General features: G+C 40.8%; 1 protein-coding gene across 6 annotated transcripts in view; it reads right to left on the reverse strand.

The window, feature by feature from the left end:
- The window catches only part of MEIS1 (Meis homeobox 1), a 109,231-nt gene that overhangs the window by 18,757 nt on the left and 68,329 nt on the right, over positions 1-22,145 (reverse strand). For all 6 annotated transcript variants that reach the window (XM_064709207.1, XM_064709212.1, XM_064709209.1 and 3 more), the window contains exon 9: positions 4,085-4,161. In XM_064709207.1, the coding sequence (XP_064565277.1) occupies positions 4,085-4,161 (77 nt within the window). The remainder of the gene's footprint in view (positions 1-4,084; positions 4,162-22,145) is intronic.

Genomic DNA, 22,145 nt, shown 5'->3' on the forward strand with positions numbered 1-22,145 from the left:
GACTTGGGTATTACAGCAGTAAGTGAGTGCAACAGGAAAGCCCAGCAGTAATTATTAATTCCATCTTCAAGCATGGTTTGAATACAGCTCAACAAATGAAGCACGGATGAATGAGGGCAAGATAAAATATTGAGTAGCTGCTCCAGCATTGTCTGGGCTGTGCTCTAGATAGCACAAGGGTACTTGGAAAAAGCAGAATGGAAACACCTAATAAAGGCTAGACTTTCAGGATTTGAATTCTCAATTATTTTTTTTATAATTTTAATGCAGTTGGATGCAATACTATTTAGAGACACAATCACATTAAGACATGCACATATAGGGAGGTTATACAGGCACATTATTCTACAAGTATACAAACATCTTATCTGCGTGCACCAAGACTTTTCTAAAACATAAACAAGCATCTGACATCTAATGCAGCCCTTGATTAGAATTGTGCTCTCTTCTTCATAGACTACCACCAGTAATTATTTACCATTAGCTCTTAATGGGAAGGGATTCAGCTGGGATGTAGTAAACAAGAAAACCGTATGGATTGTTCAATATAGCCTGACTGGCTCTCAGCTGAGGTAAGAAGTGATTGGATCACACCTGGATATTTCAATTCATTGTTTTTATCACCTGGGAAAAGCACCTTATTAACCTGTACCTGTTCAGGTCTCCACCATGTCCATACAGGCATCATACAAGTGCCCCTTCTTGCTCATGTTACTGTGCTTGGAACGCTAAACTGCTGTGGGGTTAAACAACAGATATGACAGAGACCTGAATGATTCATTTAGACTACTGGCATTTGAACTCTGCTATCTTCCTACCTTCCACAGATTTATTTTTATTTTGCAGCAGGGTAAGGGTTCCCTCTTCCCACAACAGAAACATCTGACTGAGACAAAAAGATGGTCCTAGAAGGCAACGCTGGTGATTCTCAAGTAAAGTTGTCATGTGGGGGGAAAAAAAGGGAAAAATCCTCTGTGTGGATTATTTAATTGCTTAAAAAATAAAATAACCCAATGAAAAGGGTCATGGTAAAAGGACTGTGGTATTTTTAAAGACGTGGCCTTTCACGGATATATTTTCTGGCACATCTCACATCATCACCCCACTCCTGTGACTCCTCCACATCAACAGGGGTTATGTGCATTTGCCTAGGGAGCCCCAGCACCAGGGCAGTCCATATGTGAAAGTCAACATTTCTTTTCGTTATGGCACAAAACTGAAGCATGCAACCAGCACATACTGAAAAGGCATTCAAAATATGACAAAAAAATTGTTTAAATGCTTTCAGTCTCTCCAGAAAACAAATGCTCTCTTCACTGACTGGTCTGTGGCAAACTTCTAATTCCAGCCAGAAAATCCAGCATTCCCAGTCCGGGCTAACGACCATGCTACCAGACATGAGTTTATGTTTTTCATGCACATTTCATGTATTCCCACATGCTGTGTTGCTGCCAATAATTTATGACTGATCTGCACCCAGCCTGCCCTTCAGCATTTTATTTAATCTCTGCAACAGTGATTTACAATGACTCATCATTAATACAAAAATGTACATGTGTGTTAACAAGTTTGGAAGAATCTAAGGAGGAAGGCAAATTTTTTTTGTGAGTTCTGGCTGAATGACTTATGAACCTGCCTAAGAAGGGCAAAACTAACCAGAAATTATATGTTAGCTCTTCCCTGCAGCAAAACATTTAGGTAGGAAGAGTTTCTTGTGCACATTGCTTTAGAAGAAAAGGGATCCAGCAAAATGTTTGAGAAGGTTGCTCCATAGCCCCCAGGATTTGAGAGGGGATGAGTAGCTCTCTGGTCACCTCATGGCTGCGTATTCCCCGTGCAACCTGCACACTCAGCAACAGCTTCACAGTCTCCTTGTTCCTTTGCATCCATTACAAAAAGCAGGGGCTGCACTGCCATATTTTGGCATTTCTGCCCACCACCTGTGATTTAAGAAAGCCCCACCGCCTCTATAGCGTTAAATTGTTGTGCCTCAGGAGAGAGAAGAAGAATTATCTCAATAATTTATACAATTGTAGCACCACAGCAGCATTACAGAAATAGCTCAAGTAGAGGAAGTCTGCCCTACATCCACAAGAGTTGTATTTTGACCTCTTTTTTTTTTTTCTTTGCACATAAGGAACTAATAAGAACACACCTGACACAAAGCCAAAGTAAAAAGTCCCGATATTCGAAGAGAGACTGGTACTGAAAAACACCCTGGAAAAAAAACTGAAAGAAAACCTACTGAAGGTCACTCTGGAGAAATTCCACCACCTTTAGTTGAATCCATCCTATGTTCATCATCTTGAAAGATTTCTTTTGATGGACCACCCCAAACTGACACATCTGTCCATGCTGAATCCTGTACTCCCAGACCCCGCAGGAGCAGCACACCCGTTCTCCATCCCATCGTTACACAAGACCCTGATGAGTACACACAGCTTCTCAGTGGCCCAAAGCACCCACTGAGACTGAAACTGAAGGACAACCCTACAAACTAGGGTAACACCTGGATAGAGGCTGGAGAATGTAAAGTTGAAGTAAACACTAATGTCTTCTGGCTGAGCCAAAATACTGTGGGTTGCACTAACTTGTACCACATAAATTTTATGTTTTATGCCTTTTATTCCTCCATTTTAAATTAAGTATGTTTGAAACATACTTCATATACACTAAGTATTTGGTATTTTCCTTTATTCAGCATCTTAAAGGGCTTCAAAAAATTGATCTCCTAGGGCTGCTGTGGGGTCACAGAAATTGATAACCCTTACAAGCTATGCTTATGTGAGCCCGCCTGCGTCTCCCAGATAGTGCACTTTGTAAATTAATCCTCCAAAGGCAAATATATTGTAAGTAGCTTGTTATCTCTAAAGTACTAAATTGAAGAATACATGGGATTATATTGACAGAAATTACATTTTCTGTAATGGGGTTTAATATATCTGAAATCTCTCCCATAGGCTCCTACGCTCTCTAAGAGAGGAGGGTTTGTTAATGTAGGTGCAATGGACATCAAGACCAAATTTATTCACTAAAATGGATTAGGCCATGTAATCAGAGCTTCAGTAATATTAATCTCTGACACTTATTGAACAGGAAAAAAAAAACCAACCAACTTTTGTCTGCAAACTGGCATTCCTCCCTCGCTTTTCCCAGCAGGCTTGCTGTTTGCCTTGACCATTTTCTGGGTATTACTTCAAAGAGGATAAGGTTTCCCATCATAAACACTAATCTAAATATATTAGGACAATTAATTAGATACACTTAGTTTTACAAGGTATTAGATTGCAGTACACTTCAAGTATGACACTTGTTCTGGGATAGTGGGAGGAACCCACATTTTGACGCAGTATCAAAGGGTAATAAATCAAATTTTTTCAAAAGAGGTTTCCTGCTGCATGATACTTCAATCATGGGTAATTTTCACTGGTGGCCTTCACCACACCCTGAGCAGTTAGCAACCCAAAATCCACTGCAGAAACAGCACAGATCCTGACTTCCTTCAAATGAATCACTACTATATAACAGAGCAGGGGCTCCACCAACCCTTAGCTGGAACAAATAAATAAAGTTGCTCCACACTGTACTTCGGCAGCAAAGAACCAGATTGTCCTCAAAGTTTATCCATAAACTGGATTTTGAAAACAAACTGATAAAGAGATTCAAGGGTGCCAGTCAAAATGAAAAACCTCTCTAACTACACTATAAAAATCATGACAGCAACCCCAAATAACAATATGCTCAGCAGAAATGGGACCAGTTGTCCCTGTTTTGCTCCTGACATCTCAATCTCTTCCAAGACCAATGTCCTGCAAATGGATGTGGACCATTGAAGAACAGATAAACTCAGCCAGAAAGAGGACTGGTATCAGATATGAATACACTTGAGATCTACCTAAACGATGGGAAAATAAAATACCGTAGCAAACCTCATACTCTCTACACCTAAAACCACTCACCTGGTTATATCCCTTTTGTATCAATAAACTTTTGGGGAGGGAAACAACAAGGGCAAGGTGTGTCCCCAAAGGAATAGCCAGAGGGTGCCAGTGGCCATATAGAAACACTAAGGAAAATTACTTACCAATTGTTCACTTGAAGTATAGTGAGCCCTGTGTCTTGTGCCAACTGCTTTTTCTGCTCTTCTGAAGGGTAAGGGTGCTATAAGACACCAAAATAAATACAAACATTTAAAACAATGTGCTTTTTTTTTGCCTACCTCTTATTTTAAATTAAAAAAAAAATACAAACCAAACCAAAACAGAAGCATGACATCTATTATTGGAAGGTGAAAATGGTGAGGTGTGTCACTCTTTTATAATTATTAATGGGCTACTACATCACTTAATTAATGGCAGTAAAAGACAAGCTAATTATAAAGATTAGTGAAGTGGAGAAATAACTGCTTAGGTTACTGACAGTACCTTGATACTTGAGAAGGATATTTGTTGCATTAACTGAAAAATTTTTGTACTTGTCTTGAATGACCGATTAGAGTCAAATAATCTATTTTTTCTCTGTTTTTAACTGAACAACAAAGAATGTGATAAAGAGCTTCTCTGTAAAACTGAAACACACTGATGTTTTCTGAGATAGTGAAGGCAAAACTTGCCAGTGTCCCAAAATAATTTGCAAATAAGATCAGCATCCTGAACATAAACAAATGCCTGTGTTTTGAACACAGGCCAATGCAAGGTCAACAATCAGCACATTTTTGCCTGACATTAGCATAGCTGTGCTGAGCTAATCCTAAGAGACAGAAAATAAATACTCCTTTAATTGAAGATAATGTTATAATTCAATCATAAGTTTCTTGTGAGAACTTGATTTGCTTTCTCAGAAAATTCGCTTCTGCATGAATACAGATTGCTTAATAAATCAACAGCAAAAACCACAACCAAGTCTGAAATGTAGAAATATCATTTCTGTCCTTCCCATCTATGCAAAAATGTCACTGCCACAAAAGAGAACGGCCAAATACTGCAAATGTAACAGTTTCAAGGAGAAGCCCTGTTTCAAGAAACTGGTTCAGCTCCCAACCTGGATGCCCAGGTCTCAGTACATATCTAATTCAGATCTGGACTGCTGCAAGGTGCTTAGCAGCATTTCAATAAAGGTCATTTGATATAACTGGTTAGTCCTATCCCAATACTATTTAGCAGCTGATAGTCACAAAGTATTTACTGTTACACATTCATCCATTTTTTTCCCCCCCAAAAAATTCCCTTATTCTCTGGATATATTCTTCAGTGTAATATTATATGAAACTGAAACTGAAACTTTGCGAAGCTTAAGAATTTAAAACTCATAAAACCCCACAATCTTATTGGTATTATAGCTATTTGGCAGATTTTACATATTTTTGTAAACAGCATAGTCTAACTTCTCATGCCTATGTTACATGCAAGTATCACTTCACATTACCACAGAGGAATTTTTCTTGGAATTTCAGCAGCTTCTCTTAACTCAATATATCAGTTTCAAAGCCCACCACCATGGCCATCAGCTCCAAAAGAGACTTTTTATCTTTTTTCACCCAAAAATGTTGAGGAATTTTTAATTATTTTAAAAGTACTGTTCTCTTGGCAGGAAGCTCACAGATGACCTGCACACCTGTAGATCACCCCTTGTATTTTCTGTGTGCACATGAAACAGCTCCAGAATTGTAAAGTAAAAAACAGAGGGAAAGAAGTGTCTTCTTTTTATGGGCAATTTGCATTTTACGCATGCAAAAATGCAGCATGTATTTTACCGTCTGCCTTCTACACACATTCATCCACAACAGTCATACTCATGTCCATCTATCTGAACACAACATTTTTCTTCCCTTCAATGAAAAAACTCCAAACCCTACAGAGATCATTTGTAACATTTTCATCTTTACAGCTTACTTCTCATTTCATTACTTTGCTATCAAGCGAGGACAGAATTATCCTTTTTTTTTTCTTATTTTGCTTTGCCACCTTACATGTGATCTAATTTTAAGTAATTGAACAAACTGTCTAATTTCATGCAGCAAGCAATAATTACTAGACAGCCTCTAGCTATTGGAATTGAGAAGTCTGTCTCCATTAAGCAATTTTCAATTGTTCTGGACATTTTTTTTTAATAGACAAGACTGGATAAAATTAGCCATCAAAATAATATTGTCACTGTAAAAATAATTACTTTAAAAGTCCCAAACTACAAATTCCTCAAATTGTGGTAAGTCTAAGGTCATCTGATTTTTTTTTCATACCCTCGTACAGCATAAACTTTTAATTTCATGATAAATCTGTAATTGCCATAATCACATGACAGCCTGGGATTTCACACAGCTAATCCCTCTTAGCTAAAGGGTCACAATGCGGCAGGCTTTTTAACTATGCTTCAGTGTGGTTTAAAGTAATCTTAAACACTAAGCAACATTATTATATAAGCTTTCATATGAGTTTTTCCTTTGTAGCCTAAAAATAAAATAAAATAATAGAAATGACTTGACAAAGAATCAGCATGCCACAGGCTAGGTTGCTATAAAAACATTCAAAGCCTTGTTGCATTCCCACCCACAGGGCTTGGAAGGCCTGTGCTACAGGCAAAGGCAGACATCACATTGCAACAGAGAGAAAGAGGGAAACCCTGAGAACTGCCATTTTATGAAGGAATAGGAAACTCAATCAAAACTGTTGCTGTTGGTCTTTACCCCACCCACACAAGAATGACCACTGTCTTCTGAAAATTGAAGGAATATAGACAAATGCAGATAGATATGGATTTATATCTATAGTGTGTATAGATAATATTATATTTGTATGAATATGTATAAAATATATCTTAGTCAAATGGTTAAGTTTAAGGTAGTCGTGTGAAGAGGATAAAGTTGGATTTGGTCCTTATGGGTCCTGTCCAACTTGAGATATTCCATAATTTTACTAAATATATAAGGAAGAATTACTAAAACCACTGCAGTGACCCCAGCTGACAAGTCCACCTATTACTCTGGATCACTTTGGGATATCAAGGCAAACTGTTCAATAAACAGTGACTTGAGACCTTTACTTTGTTGTGTACATTAGCTCCTACCATTATCTCTTAAAAGCTTAATTATTTGCAAACAATTGATCAAGATGGGAATTGGAGAAAAGAGACACTGGACCACCGGGAGAGCTGCAATGCATTAGGAGAGCAAACAGAATTACCTTTAGGTCTTATAATAAGAATTAACGATTGGGACCGTATGCAGGGCAGCATGAGAAGCTGTAACGCTTATGCTGGACTGTTTTCCATTTGATCTGCATTAACACCTCCAGTGAAAGCCATAAAACAGTGATTACAGAGGGGAAGGCTGACCCTCCTTCCCAGAACCAGCCCAGCTTGTGTATACTGGAAGACTGCAGACAGGCTTTCCTGCCAAGGCCAGAGGAAAAGGGTAAATCCAAGGGGAAAAAGAAGTAGAAAGCAGGCAGGTTAAAAAAAAAAAAAAAAAAAACAACAACAAAAAAACAAACCAAAACCAAAAAAAGGGCATTTAAAGAAATAAGGCTGACAACAGATAAGGGCTCTGAATTTGGCTGTGATATTTTCTGATCAAGCCTGCTGCTGTTACAGAGCCACAGAGCAGCATTCACTGAATGATATGAGACCTTGTGTTTTTCCCTTTCCATAAATCTAGCACTGAAATGTGGATTGTTTGGCACCATTAATGTGTTTTTGAGGCTCTGTGGTATTACTTTTAATAATGACTTAGTACAGAAAGTGATTGCTTAATAACACCATCAAAATCTGCATGCAAATGAAAATTATCCCTGGGGGATTTGCCCAGGGTAATATGAACAGTTAAGGAACATTTGAAAAGGTAAAAATAACTATGCAAAATATGAGTCAGAGCAGTCATTTTAGCAGTAATAAAGAAATCAAAGTGACAGAGAGAAAAATTTAACTTTCCATCATATTTTCTCATCGCTGTTTTATGAATGGTATTTAGCGAGCAGTAGCCTTAGTAAAAGTCCATTTTTTAATGCAGCTTGAAAGCATTTTCAGCAAAAGAAACAATAAGATTTTGTTTTTAATCACCTTTGACTACAGATGGTGGGTAAAGTCTCCATTAGGTACAGATGGAAAGCATCCAAGGTTGTCTCTTAATGTTACACCTTGTCCAAACGTACTCCTCAAATTTTCTACCCCAGGCAGCAAATGCAGGATGCCAGGACAGCGACAGACTTTATCTTATCTGTAACCCGGCATCGACAGCACTCCCTCCCCTCCTCCTCTGCGACAGCAGTGCATCATAATGGTGCCGGAAAAATGGGAAAATAATCCTGCCCTTCTCACCCCTCAGATTACTAATTCCTCACGGCACCGAACCGGCTCAGCACCACGGCTGCCAAGCAGCTCTGCTAGAGCAGCGAGGCAGCAGCAATCCCGAGAGAAAGGCGGCATGTCCTGCTAGGAGGAGCCTGTGGCCGCCATCCAGCGCTGCCCTGATCGTGGCAGAGCCGTGGCTTGGCCGAGCCGTGCCGGGAGAGCCATTTCAGAGCCCCTTTATCCCCTTCCTCCAGCCCTCTGCCTCCTCCGGAGCCCAGAGCACTGCACCAAGGTGAGCCGACCTTGACCTAAACTCTGCGAGGTGATGAAGAGAAATCACCCCCTTAAAATTTATGCCCCAGGAGTGTTTATTACTGTTTTCTAACATCAAAATAAAAAAGAAAAAAAAATCCCAACACTGTGATTTTCTTGTTTCTGAAGAGAAACCCAGCCTAACTCAGTATCCAGAATAAAGCCCAAGGATCAGCCCTCCAGTGACAAACTGTACATTGACTTTATACTGAACTCTAAATTCTTGCTTTACTTAAACTTGTCCAGGGTTAGCTAAGGTGGCAGCACAGCCATTCGGGTCTCTCCCCTTCCCCAACCTCCTTTTTTTTTGCATTTGAACTGTTTACATTAATGATCAAGTTGATCTATGAGAAATTACTATTTTTTTTTAATATCCATAATGCTTTCCTATTGTCTCTCAGCTTTATGAATTAGTTTTACTGTTGCAGTGAATGCTTTTTTTGTCTCCTGACTGCACATTATCAAAGGGACACTTTGTGCCTTCCATTTGCATTACAAAAGCAGTGCATGGTGTAGTCTAAGAACAGAGCCTGAATTTATAGCAGTCGAGTCCTAGATCCTCACACATTCTGGCCTCCTAAATAATGGGGGTTTCTGCACTCAAAATGTAGCCAAAAAATGGTTGGATCACTATCCATAAAGTCGTAAGATTGCAACCTCCTTTCTTCACCAGCCACCGGCATGTTGAGAGGGAGCGATAAAGAGAACGCGTGGAGCCCCCTTGCCTATTTTGCAGGCTGACTGAATAGGTTTATAGACCATCCCTGTGACCTGCTTTATATTCAGGCAAGGCTGTAAAAAGTTGCCAAGTTGAGGTGACCTGGTAGGGAGGGGGGAGAAGAAAAAAATTCAACTCGGAAGCTGCAAACTCGATCCTGTTTATCTCGTGGGATTGGTTTGCACATTGGAGGAAATACTAAAACACTGAGAAGGAAGTTGTTTTATTAGAAATGCATCTCATCTGAGGCTGGGAGGAAAAAAAGCCTGTGCAAAGTTTGCACAGTCTTTTCCTTGGCTGAGAGTAGTGAGTCAGCCTGATAATGCTACTGAACTGTGAGCTGGCTTCAGCATTTCAAGTTCCTCGTTGCTTTTTCAGCACAGCAAGAAAACATAGTCCGTATGACACGGTCATGCTGCAGACAAAGCCCGCTTTTTCCTCCTTCAAAAGAAAATATTTCCTCAATTTATTGTAATAGTTTAATATCCCTGCGGTAAGGCCTTTCTCGTAACATTACTTTTAATAAATCCTGGTGCTGCCAGAGTTACTGAACTGCAAACTAAGAACACAAAATCAACAGATGAGTTTGGTATTCTAAAGTCAAAAATGCATCAAAATATGCAGTGTGACTAGATGCTGCATTGCTGTGACTCGCCTGCACCCCTACAGCAAGGCCAATAAGCTGCTGCTTTAGGCTTTTGCATCAGCCCATCCCTATGAGATGGGCTCTGAGACACTGCCTATTGCTGCCCCTACAACAGGGTTTGCAGGCTGCTTTGGAAACCTTGCCAAAAAATAAAAGGTGAGGAAAGGAGGCGGAACCTGACCCTCCTAAGGCAAGTGCAGGGTGTAAAAGAGAGAGCCAATACCCCAGAAATTTCAAAATCTGAATGTATGTTCACAGCTAACCTGATTAAACAGTGGTTGGGGTGGTTTGCAGGCAGAGGAGGGGAGGAGACATTTCCTTTGTGGGGGTTTACAAGGAGGGAAAAGAGGTGCTGGCAACAGCAACCCTTTTTAATGAAGAAGTTATGCTGGGGAGAAGAAAAAGCTTCTCCTTTTTTCCCATTTGCCCTTTTGTAAATAATTTTCTTGCAAGAGTTGTCTGTGAACAAGTTTTGGCACTCACTGACATAAATATCCTTTCCAAGGCTGATGGAGAGACATGGTATGGCTTAGGATGCGCTGCCAATACTTCTCTGGTGGCCCCATCAAATTACTCATAATGTGAGCACTCATTAAGGAAAAAAAGTTCAGATCATCCCTTGCACAGGATATTACAGAAGTCAGAAAATGGAAAAACCTTTTAACTCATCTAATCCATCTCCTGGCTGCTACAATATTATTCCTTCCATACCATATATTATTACCCACTGCCTTTTCCAGTTGCGCTTTAGCTAGTCCAAGCAATGGTGCTTCTGCTATTTCCTTTTGGAGACACTCTGATAGACCTCAGTGTTTGGAGTTTACTCTGGCTCCTACTGGTTTTCAGCTCAAGCTGAGCCTATGCAGACACTCCCACACCATACCTGGGTAATTGAGTGGAGCTTTTCCCATGTTAAACATTCCTTTGGTGCCTGTATGCATGTGCACACAGAAACACTCACATACACACACACACACAAAATACAGCTTGCACATACACATTAACTTTGCTTAATACACTTAACAAGGAATTTTTTACTCTAGGACCAAGACTATTTTTGCTAAAGTGATCTGGGTGATGCCCTTTTGTATCCTCTGCCATTTTTCTTTATTATTGTTATTTACTGTTTTTATTTCACAGACGAAAAATAACCAAGGACAGGGAAATTAAAAGAAAAATTGCATCCAAAAGATTAGAGAAATTCTCCTTGAAATGCAGCACACAGCCAAAACTATGAAACACTACAGCCAAGCAACACCAAAGGAACTGAGGAAATGCATCATCTGACTGCAACTGCCTTAAGAGCTAAAATTCACAGCCCTGAAACCCAGCTTTTCAGTTAAGCCAACATCTTTATCAGACAGCTGTGAAAAGGCAGGAAGGCAAACCCCAGCCTTCCCTAGGTGAGCAGCTTTTGGGAAGGAAGAAAAAATATCACCAGCACGCCAAAGGAAATCCCGACTACCTGATAACTCTGTAAAAACACTGCTGTTGTTTTTAGAGCCAGCCTAAGACAGATTAGCCCAGGTAAATATCTCCTAACCAGAAGCCTTTTCTCAGCAATAAGTCAGTGTCCTTATCTACCTCAAATGACTTTCTAAACAGGTGGGCTCGGAAATAACTCTACAATCTCTGGGAAACGCCAGTGCCAGCAGTTGTAATCCCATAGAGTTAAGCTGAAAGCTTTTATTTGTGCTTTTTCCTCTTTTTCCCAGGCTGTCCTCCATATATCTGGAGCTCCCTCTGTAAGTGAGGTATAAAAACACTGCCCTAAGCCTCCATCCCCTACTCTACACACCTGTGTGATCAGGTTTATGGAGGGTTGCTGTATTCAGCCAGATCCCTAATATAAACCTAAGGATTTTGGATGGAGCAGGAGCTTTAAGTAGGTTTCCCAAGGTGGTAGCACCCTTAAGGACCAGCCACCTAGCAAACTGCCTCCTGCCAGGAGCTTAAACTCCTTTTTTCATGAAGGGGCCAAGCCATCATACAAAGAGAGTTCAAGGCAACCAACACATCAAGGTGCCAATGGTTCAGCACCAAGACGAGGAGGGTTACATTCTATTTTACATTTTCTATTTGAAAACAAAACAAACAAAAAAGAAAACTACCACTGAGGAAGGAAATGAAAAGATAAAGCTGCTATTTTGCAATGCTGCTTTGTTGGCATGGTAAGTCCTTGAACAGATGCCCTGTCCACCATTAAATATTCACAACATATCCTTGTAAAAGAATAAAGACCACTCAGCTTATAAGCAAAACCACAATGTGTTCTTCATGAAAAAAAAAAAAAAAGAGAAAGATGCATTTAAAGATCTGGGAGGGAAAAAAAAAAAGAAAGGAGGGAAAAGAAAAAAAAAAAACAAGCCAGGAAAACACTGCTGTTCTCTGAAGAAGCAGAGACTCTTGGAAGTAGTGCACATTCTCTGGCGTTAATTTTCCCACTTAAATTACAGTGATGCTGTAGCCTCATCTCATTAGAGATCATTGTCCCCAGTAGACAGTTGTGTTTATGGGGGATTCTTGCTGTTCCACACCTGCTGCTCAGGTTGCTACGTGATAAAGCCTGCATACAAACAGCAGTCTTGAGGTTGCTGGACTGCAACTGATGAGCCCAGGCTAATTCAGGGGTGATTATGTAGTTTACTGGACCACTAAACCTCTTTAAGCTTGTAATTACTGCCTATTTGAGTAAAGAACATTGAAAAGCAATTCACTGCATCATGCCTGCCACAGCTGGAAGCAGGCTGCCAGCAGTCTGCAGGGACATTAAAATCTACAGGGACTGGGATTCGAGCACAGCTCCCAGGCACTGACGGCAGCACAGCCAAGTGCGTTCACATTCCAGCTCACCTTTTCTGACCAGGCATGCTATTAAAGGTGCAATGAAAACTATAGAAAAGCAATAAAGATGACAAATAACGGGACGTAATTGAAAGAACTGCATTTTAATGACTCTTCCCCTCTTCCCTCTTCCCTTATGCTGGCTAAAAAAAATTAAGCCTTTTTGTCATGACAAGAGAAGGGAAAGAAAAGGCCTTTTGCAAAAAGGGAAATGCAGTGCATACATGTGTTTCTGTTTTGAAGCTGGGGGTTTCCCTCATGTTTCAAAGCTCTAGAAAGAGTAAGTTTACATGTAAAGTGAATACACAGTAAGTCTTTTTACATATTTGGCAGAAATTATAATTCAGAGGCATCTTAATTGCTGAATCTTCATAAAATCCCCTCACTAAGCCTTCATGAAACCAAGAGTATCCCAGCCCTAAATCACCACTCTGAAAAAGAACTCCACTCCATGACGCATCACAGCAGTCCTTACCATCAAGACAAGACTGTGGGTTTCTTTTAATAATAAATAAATATCTCTCTGATTCTATTTGCCTTTTGAGTTCTGACCCACACTAACCCTCTTTTTCAAGTCTGCCCCTGCAGCTCTCAATGAGCAGGAAGCTATTAAAAAGGGCGCCTTGGTTTTTTGCATAATTAGCAGTTTTGGGAAAAGAATCTGGGGACAGAAGAGCAGATCAAATGGGACCTATGTCACAGGCAGAAAGGTTAGTAATAGGTATTTTTACAAGTGAGTAAACAAAGGTCTGGAGAGGATTGCTTCAGCAGAGCCAGAGAACAGCACTGGCAAAACCAGAGGGACGTTGGCAATGCTTGGCACTGCTTGGCATCGCTGGGAGCTCCAAGTAGTTCCAGGCAGCGCCTGTCCATGGGGCTCTGGCTGAAGAGCCAGGTCCTGGGGCCCTCCCATCCTCCAGCCTCTCCACTATCCCTGCTATTAGACTGCCATGTGTGAGGTCCAGCAATGGGCTAACGAGCTGCCCGATTAACTAACTGCATGAAATGGGCTTTAAAGCCTCCTAGGACGTTTGGAGATGCAGAATTCATCAGTGTCATTTCCCTGCCCCGCTAATAACTGCCACAGCTGCCTGGGAGAATGGGGTGTGGGAAAAGGCAAAAATAAACATGCAAAATAAAAAAAACCCAGACTATTGCTATTGATACAATTAACCTTGGACTGAAGTAAATTTAAGAGATGGGGTCTCTTTCTTTTCTCCTCTAATAAATTGCCTTGTTTTACAAAACATGGACATGCCATCTGTAGTACTAATCTCACATGTATCTAGAAAGGGAAAGGGAGAAAAATACCCATGCATACATGAGGAGGTACTGTGAACAAACATCAGCTTTTAAAGGAGAATGTAAAAGCTTTCAGGAAGTTTATTCTTAAAAACCATGTAAATTCCCAGTCACAACAATCCTCCAGCTAACCCCATCCAAGCTCCAAAGAGCCACAGGCTTGTGTGTTTCCAGCTATCACTCTTATTAATATTCATTAGGCAGGGCTACTTGCATTTTCATAAGCTGCGAAGGTGGCAAAAGAAACAATCAGAATTCTTTAACACACAGGCATTATCAATTCAACATCTGCCAAAGAAGAGTGCATACAGATCTGAGGTTGAAATTCAAATGCAATTTACCTGGACTAGAGCTGGGCTTCACTTTCCAGCACTCGACCAGCTATTTCAGCTGCTTTCATTTTATCCATCAGAGCTTTTACCTCTCCATAAGTTCACTCTCCGTTATTTTTACCTTGGAAATAAGAGTCCCTCATAAATTCTCCCTTCATTCCTTAGGTCTAATGAGTTCTCTTCTGCTAAAATAACCCAAGTTCAGTGCAATTGCATGCATGAACAATACAGACAAGTTTTAACTCAGTAAACTTGACTAAGCAATTCTGCTTTCTGGCTAGAGAATTCATTTATCTACACCCATTTATTGTGTGAAATCCCTTTGACTGGCTTCAGGGTACAGGCCTGTAGAAATCCACTTTCTGACCAGCCTGGCCTTAAAATTTAACTCTGAGAGATGAATGGAGAAGTCTCCAAATAAAAACAATTGCTCTAATTAATCATGTACCCAACTCAGCAAAGAAACAAGTCTGCTGATGCGAACCAATTTCAGAATAAAGCAGATACATGTTCCCAGGATGATATTTCTATGCACAAGAACATGCACCAAAAAAAATTGTGATTTACATCTGGAGAGAGTTGGGAAAAGGCACATGTATTTGCCCACAAATTCACTATGCATTGATTCTCATTCTTTTAAAAATGTCATTAAAAAGGCTTGGCTGTTCCCTCTTAGAAAACTTCTTGGACCAAGAGGATTCCCTCATAAAAAATAATCTTTTCCCCCAAATTCAATGCAGGTCTCTAACAATTTCACTTGGATTTGAAAAGCCTCCAAAGACCTAACTGTATCCTCCCTCAGAGAGGGTTGGTGGAACCAAGCTTTGCATTTCAGTGGAAATATTTTCATGGTGTGAGGCATTGGCCAGCACTTGGGGATGAGCCCTGAAATGGCAAAACTGTCTTCACCTGCCTAACTTTAGAGCTGGCACCTAGCAGCTAAGTGAACATAGCCAAAGGCTGGTCTGCCTAAAGGATATGTCCTCAGCTTTTTGAAGTGAGACCCTCGGTGGGCATCTTCTACGGGATGATGAATGGATGAGGCCAGGACAGGCGTTTTTGGAAGGGGCTTTTCAAAAGCCCAAACAGAAGTCAGCTGTAAGCAGCCAGTGCCCACCCCATCCCTGGCCTGAGCATCCCTTTCTTGCCTGCTCTCTTTCAAGATCTGAGCACATCAAGCACCATATGCATGCAGATGCCTTCACAGAAACTACCATAAAAGAGACAATCCACATATTTGGAAGCAAAAGTACCGAGACTGCGTGTTGCTTTCAGCACATTTCTGATGTGATGGCCATTAACAATTCACAAGAACAGCAACAAGCTATAATAAATCTTTTCAATTCAAGCTCAAAAATCCCCCTCTGCTTCCCCCCCCTTTCTGAACAAAACTCATTTATTTTAGAAAGATCCAAATGAAAGTAGTTAAAGACCAAAAAAATGTCACCACTAACAAGTTACAAAGTAAGAAAGAGCAACCAGGCACATTTGATCTTGTTCTATACAGGAACCTTTCTAAGATGACTGCTCCAATTAAAAAAAAGTGAATTTATTATTTTGATGATAGGAGATTATGAACTTTATTATTATATGCATATATTTTGTTTAATGGCTTACTTTATTTTAATAACAAAGAGAAACTAGTTATTTACAGATGAAAGCTTTATTTCATGGCTTCATTACAACTGGGATTTTTAAAATCTGTGATGTTAACCAAAATGTGATAATGGATGTTCTCAAGGGCCCTATTTTGTAGCATTTTATGCAGAGCCAAACTGTACGCAAGACATTACAAACATGACGTTTAGCCCTATTTTAAGAAAGTAGAACTAACTCCAGTGTCAGAGGCCCCTGTAATTGTTTTCCATCTGCTTCTCATGCCTCTGAACTTGTGCAGCAAGGTCTGGCTGTAGAAATGCTGTGACAAAAGCATTCGCTTTCTGAAGATTTTTTTAAAATTATATTGAAAGGCACCTTTTGTAGGATTCTGGCTGGAAGGGGACAGAGTGGTTGCAACTACCTACTTTTTCTACAGCACCCTTGCCATGAAAGGCCTGTTGACATCCAGAAGAAGAGAGACACAAAAAACATGCTAAAAAAAAAAAAAAAAAAACAACAACTAATTCTGCTACCATTTTTATGTCATTTACTTCCTAACATAGAGATAATCAGAAACACCTCATCAAACTTGATCATGCCCTCAATGCTTCTGGAGAACTTCTCATCTATTCCACTGCCTTTTATTCTCACGTTAGTAGATTGAAAACAGTTTCTTCAGACGATGGCGCCACTCATGCGTGTGCAGCATCAAGGATGCTCCTCTTTAATCTTTTTTACACGTCTACATAAATCTTTACGCACACAGAGGTGTGCATACATGTATGAGGGTTGATGTTGTTTTGTGAACCATGCCCTCCACGCCCAAAAGTAGGCACCCACTGTTTTTGGGAAGGCAGCCCAAGATGGCAGCTCATGATTAATGGCTGTATCATCCCTGGCTCGGTAGCATCGAGGCCCCAGGTCTAATCTGCCAAACATCCCCTTCATCTGCAGCCGATCAGCAGATGCAAGCACATAGGCCCTGTCAGCTTGACATATCATTCCTACGACAATGTCAACGAGTATTAATGTTCAATTATCTGTCCTAGAAATAACCCTCGCCTTTGCGCATTGTGTAACTGGGCGCGTGGCACTGCGGTAATGCGAACGACAAGGGCAGAGATGCCCGCACTCACCCACTCACTGTGAGTTGGCTTCCCAACATCGTGATGACATTGCCTTGCGGTAGCGCGCGGACGCCTTCCCCCTCCTTCCTCTCCCTGGTTGCGGTTTGCTGGTTTGTTTCATTTTATGGAAGGCACATTGCAAGGACCCCAAAGACCCTTCTCCTCCTCTTTGCGTGTTGCATCCTGCCCATCAGCATGCCAAGATACGCTTAGAAAAGGCGTGTTTTGATTTCACAGCCGTGCAGAACCACGAGGACTTTTCTTGTTTACTTTCATGGAGCGCCAGAAGCTGCCCATCACCTGCCAGCCGCTCCTTATGTCCCCTGCTTGTGTATATATATATATCTCATTTACCATCAAAAACAAATGTCAACACTGTCTTCTTCCAGGGCTACATCAAGATCAATTCAACCCTCAACTGCAGGGCTGGAGCAATTTAGCCAAATGAAACATTACAGGTTCCTTTTGTTAAAGCAATTTTAAAGTAAGATCTCCAAAGGAGAGAGGATTTGAAGAATAAACTCGAGTTTATTCCTGGAATCTTTTCTTTCTTTTTTATTTTTTTTTTTGTTACTACTGCTCAAATATTAATACTATTGATCACGCTAAATTCAAATAGAACCCTAGAAACAAAAAACTTACCAAATACTTTTTCTTTCAAATCAGAATTAGGGTCAAATTGCCAGTTGTTTGAATAGTCTGTGACAGAGTTTGCATAATTTCTCTTTTTGTTGTTGTTACTATGGCACAGCTTCCTTGAACTAACATTCAAAGGTTATCAGCTCTAAGTTATGCTTGCTAAGTCTTCTTATACAACTCACAATCAGAGGGAGGGAGTGGGAGGAAGCAGTGTGATAACCAGTGCCAGCTTTGAGATAAAGTCCTCCACCTAATCTCTGTTTATTTAGACAACCATCTAACCGCAGCACCGGGCGTAAAAACAAACCAGGTGTATGGTAAGGGAATTTCTCCTCCCTTACCATGATTGCATTATATTTTTTGGGTAAAGGAAAGCAGAACCACTTTCTTTTTTAAAGATTACTTTGAAAATTTAAATTAGCACAAAGTTTGAGGTTTTCATGTTTGGATTTGCTTGGCTGGATGTGCTTTTTTTTCTTTGTTTTGTAGGAAGGGGAGGTTATGGTAACAAAGCACATTCTGAGTTTTATTCCATGCTTTTTTATTTTGTGAGGTTTTAGAGAAAAAGATTTTACCATATCATATTCACAAAAAAACTTTGAAAATTAGGTTCCCACTTTGAATTATTTTCCACCGGAGGGGATTCAGGATGTTTGGAGTAAATACAAATATCATGGGATCAAACTGTTGTAAACTGAGCAGTCTTTTAAATATATTTCCCTAAGGTGCTGACAGAGAGTTGGGCACCCAACACATCTCTGCTGCATCAGTGCTGAAGCTGCTTTTCCAGGGCTGAAGCTGCTTTTCCAGCCCAGATGCCAAAATAGAAAGGCTGTTGCAGGTCAGGCTATGAGAAGCAGTAAGGATAACTGAACCTCCCTCCAGCATCTGCAGCAATATTAAACAGTGGTGGGGAGCTTGCATGTTGGCTGATGGCTCTATTTCTCCCGCCATATGAGCCCAAAGTTGCCTCCAACATATTCAAACTCACTTTCCCCCCTTTTTACCCCTCTGATAATTCACCTCAGTGTTTACTCATCATTTTAGGGAGGGGGGAGTGATGAATATTGCTGAGTGCCAGTTTTTTTGGTGCAAGATGAATAACCCTAAGGAGCAACTTACACTGAGTCCCAGGCTCCTGTCAGCCCTATAATTGATGTTGTTTTCACTGTAAGGGGTGGGGACTGGGACACATTAAGGCTCAATAGGGGAAGTAAATGGAGTGAATTGACTCAGCAACTCTGCCTTTTACCACAGCTTCTAATAAGGATAAACTGATTACTGCCAAATGTACTTTAACATCACAGGGAGGGGAGGGAAAATAAATCGATCTGCTCAAAGGAAATAAATGCCATACCAGAAGTTTTTTTAGAAGTGAACTTTTATGTGCAGAAGCATAGAAGCACATTTTGGCAGTATGCTGCTGCTTCTTTCCGGGTTGCCATTTGCCACTAAACCAAAAAGGAATTTGCAGGCTTAAAACGCATCCTAAAGATGAACACAGTAAAAAGATCTCTACAAAGCCAACCTAGCATTTTTGTAATCTCACTCTCAAATGACTTGGATAACAAAGAGGAACATGGCAATGCTCACACTGTATTTCAAATGCCGACTTTACGTCTGCATCTTTCTCCAGAAACTGAGAGACTGGATGCTCCACTTCTGCACCAGGCAGTGGGAAAGGCAAGCAGGCAGCAGCCCAAGTTGCCAGGGGTGACTATGGAGCTGACAAGGCCAGGATCCAGCAAAACCCGCCCTGACCGATGACTTCTGGGTTCCTGCTGACCTTTGATCCCTTCTGGTTTGGTCGGGAACAAAAGAGCTTGTTCACCAGGGCCCCTCACAGGTATATTTAACAAAAGCAGCCATTGCCTATATGCTGATTAATGTGTTTGCCTTACATGCGGCAGGAGGAGGACCATGGCCACCCCATGCTGCTGTGTACGTAAGCGCCAGCTTACCTAGCTTGTATGTCACACAAAATAAATCAAGGAAATCCACCATGAGGCACATAAAAACAACTACAGCAGGCAAAGACAATTTTTGTCACTGATGCAAGAAGTTGCTGAGACTGGTGATGATGCTATGAGCACTATCCCTGTGGACCCAAAAATCTGTGGAGAGTTTCTGTCATTAGAGATTTGATGCTGCTCTGACACCAAGGGCCATCAGCAGCTCAAACACGCTGTTGCAAAGATGCTGTCGGCTACAGCAACCATGGAGGATTCTGTCCAACCCTCAGCAGCCACTTTCATCACCGCATATTGTCACCATAGCAATGAAGCTGAATGCGGGCAAATGACAAGGGTCTGTCATCACTCAGCCCTGGCCTGACAGCCCTCAGCACCAGTTCCTCTCATCCAGCCTCAATACACAAATAGGTCCTCAACAGGCCCAAAAGTAATAATCTGCCCCTCCACAAAGTCATTGTTTAACTGGCACTCCCAGTAGCAGTGTGCAGCCCTTATACCCCCTAAGATGGTTCTGCTTTATTCCACAGTGAGTTTTCATGCTTTAGGGAAAAGTTGGAAAAGAGAGAGGCAGTGGTATCCAAACATCAAATATCAGAGATAACCAAGGGAAAAAAAAGGGGGGGGGGGAATCTATTGAACAAATGGAAGTAAAACATGAAAATTAATGTTTGAGAGGAAAACAACAACACTTCCTACGTAGTGACTTCAGCAAGGAATAGCAGTGGTACTGACAAAGTCTAAAGCTCCTTCCTAATATTAAACATGGCAGTTGTATATAAAATGCATCCGCTGCTCCCTTCACAGAAACAGGTGTTTGGGGTGAAGTCAGGATAACTGGCAAGGTATGCTGGGCTGTCACTGACAGCGAGCACGGCCAACACACTGCTCTGCCTTCACGCCAACACCAAAATCAGGGTCCCAGCTATTTTCACGCTCTTCCAGCCAGAGATGCCACAAAGAGACAATTAACTTGTTCTACTTCCCTGCTGCCTGGGTGGAAGTACAGCAAGAAATGACAGAAATCAGAGATGGCAAGCACTATCTCATCTAGAGCTTGTCTGCTGCTTGGATTAATCATAACATTTCTATTTCAGAAGAATTTCTATGCGGCGTCAGTTCTTACTCATCCTGCCCATGCAAACTCATCCCTTCTAATTGCAGCACATGGGGAAGATGGTGAGAAAGATCTGTCTTGGTGGTTACCTTACTTAGCTCATCTTGACCACGCACTTTTGATCTTACTTTTTGTTTAGTCATACAGAATACCCAATTTAACAACAGCCTTGTGTTACTGTGCCAGCCCTCTCACCATTTCAAAAGATGCCTTTGAATGATATTTAATTTAGGCTTGCTTACATGCTACATTTGCTAGTGAACACATTGGCTATGTGGCTCTTATTTAACACGATCACTGTCCCCCCATAGTGTGCAACATGCTTGCCGGTCTGCAGCAGCCCTGCAAAGACAATTCACTGTTCAAACATTTTTTAAATCTGATTTACCGTTCCAGAGAAACAACTCTGCAACTAATCTTCCAGGACAAATGTAATGCCGAAGAGCAACTAAACTGAAACGTATAAATTCCATATATACTTAAAAATATCATTGTCTGTAATTTAATATAACAATATTTCTAGGCCTATAACCTTGCACGCAGAGGCAATTTCCCAAGCATTAATACTTAAATGGGTCATATGCACCACATCTGTCATTCTGTCCTGAAGTCTATGAGGCACAACCAAGACTCTGCAAGCCTATTGATTTTTCTAGCATTTGCTTTAATTTACTTAACCATTGAGAAATCCATCAGTACATAAAGGGCAACTGTCCATTACTGCCTCATTTGCAGACATTCTTTCCCCTCTTTTTTTTTTTCTTTTTTTGGTAAATATTTCCCTTTAAATCGCTGTGTGTTTACAGTGTAAAAATGAAATCCGGAAAGCGCTCACACCTGTTTCTGTTCAGTAACTGCTGCACTGAGGTATATGTAATGTGCTTAAAGATAGAATAAATATCTAGACATTATTACATCTGTGTGCAAAGGGTGGTAAATTAGATCCTAATTACATTAACAGGGATTCTGCCTCCCAGCTTAAATTTTACATGAGCACTCTGTAAAAATCCAAAAGCTCTGCTGTGGTTTCTTTACGAGCTGGTGATTACAGCTACTTCCTATGCGGTCACTAAATATTCTGTTTACAAATAAATGAAGAAGCCTTGAGCCAACTTGCCAGGGTAATAATCCGTGTTTTTATTTTTTTTTTCCCCAGCAAACCTTTACCACATACGCATGGCAACAATCAGAAGCCCCGGCTTCATCTAATTACTCTATCACATAATTTCACAAATTGCCTTTTCACTGGGGAGCCA

The sequence above is a fragment of the Zonotrichia leucophrys genome, chromosome 3, assembly GCF_028769735.1.
Source record: "Zonotrichia leucophrys gambelii isolate GWCS_2022_RI chromosome 3, RI_Zleu_2.0, whole genome shotgun sequence".
NCBI lineage: Eukaryota > Metazoa > Chordata > Aves > Passeriformes > Passerellidae > Zonotrichia > Zonotrichia leucophrys.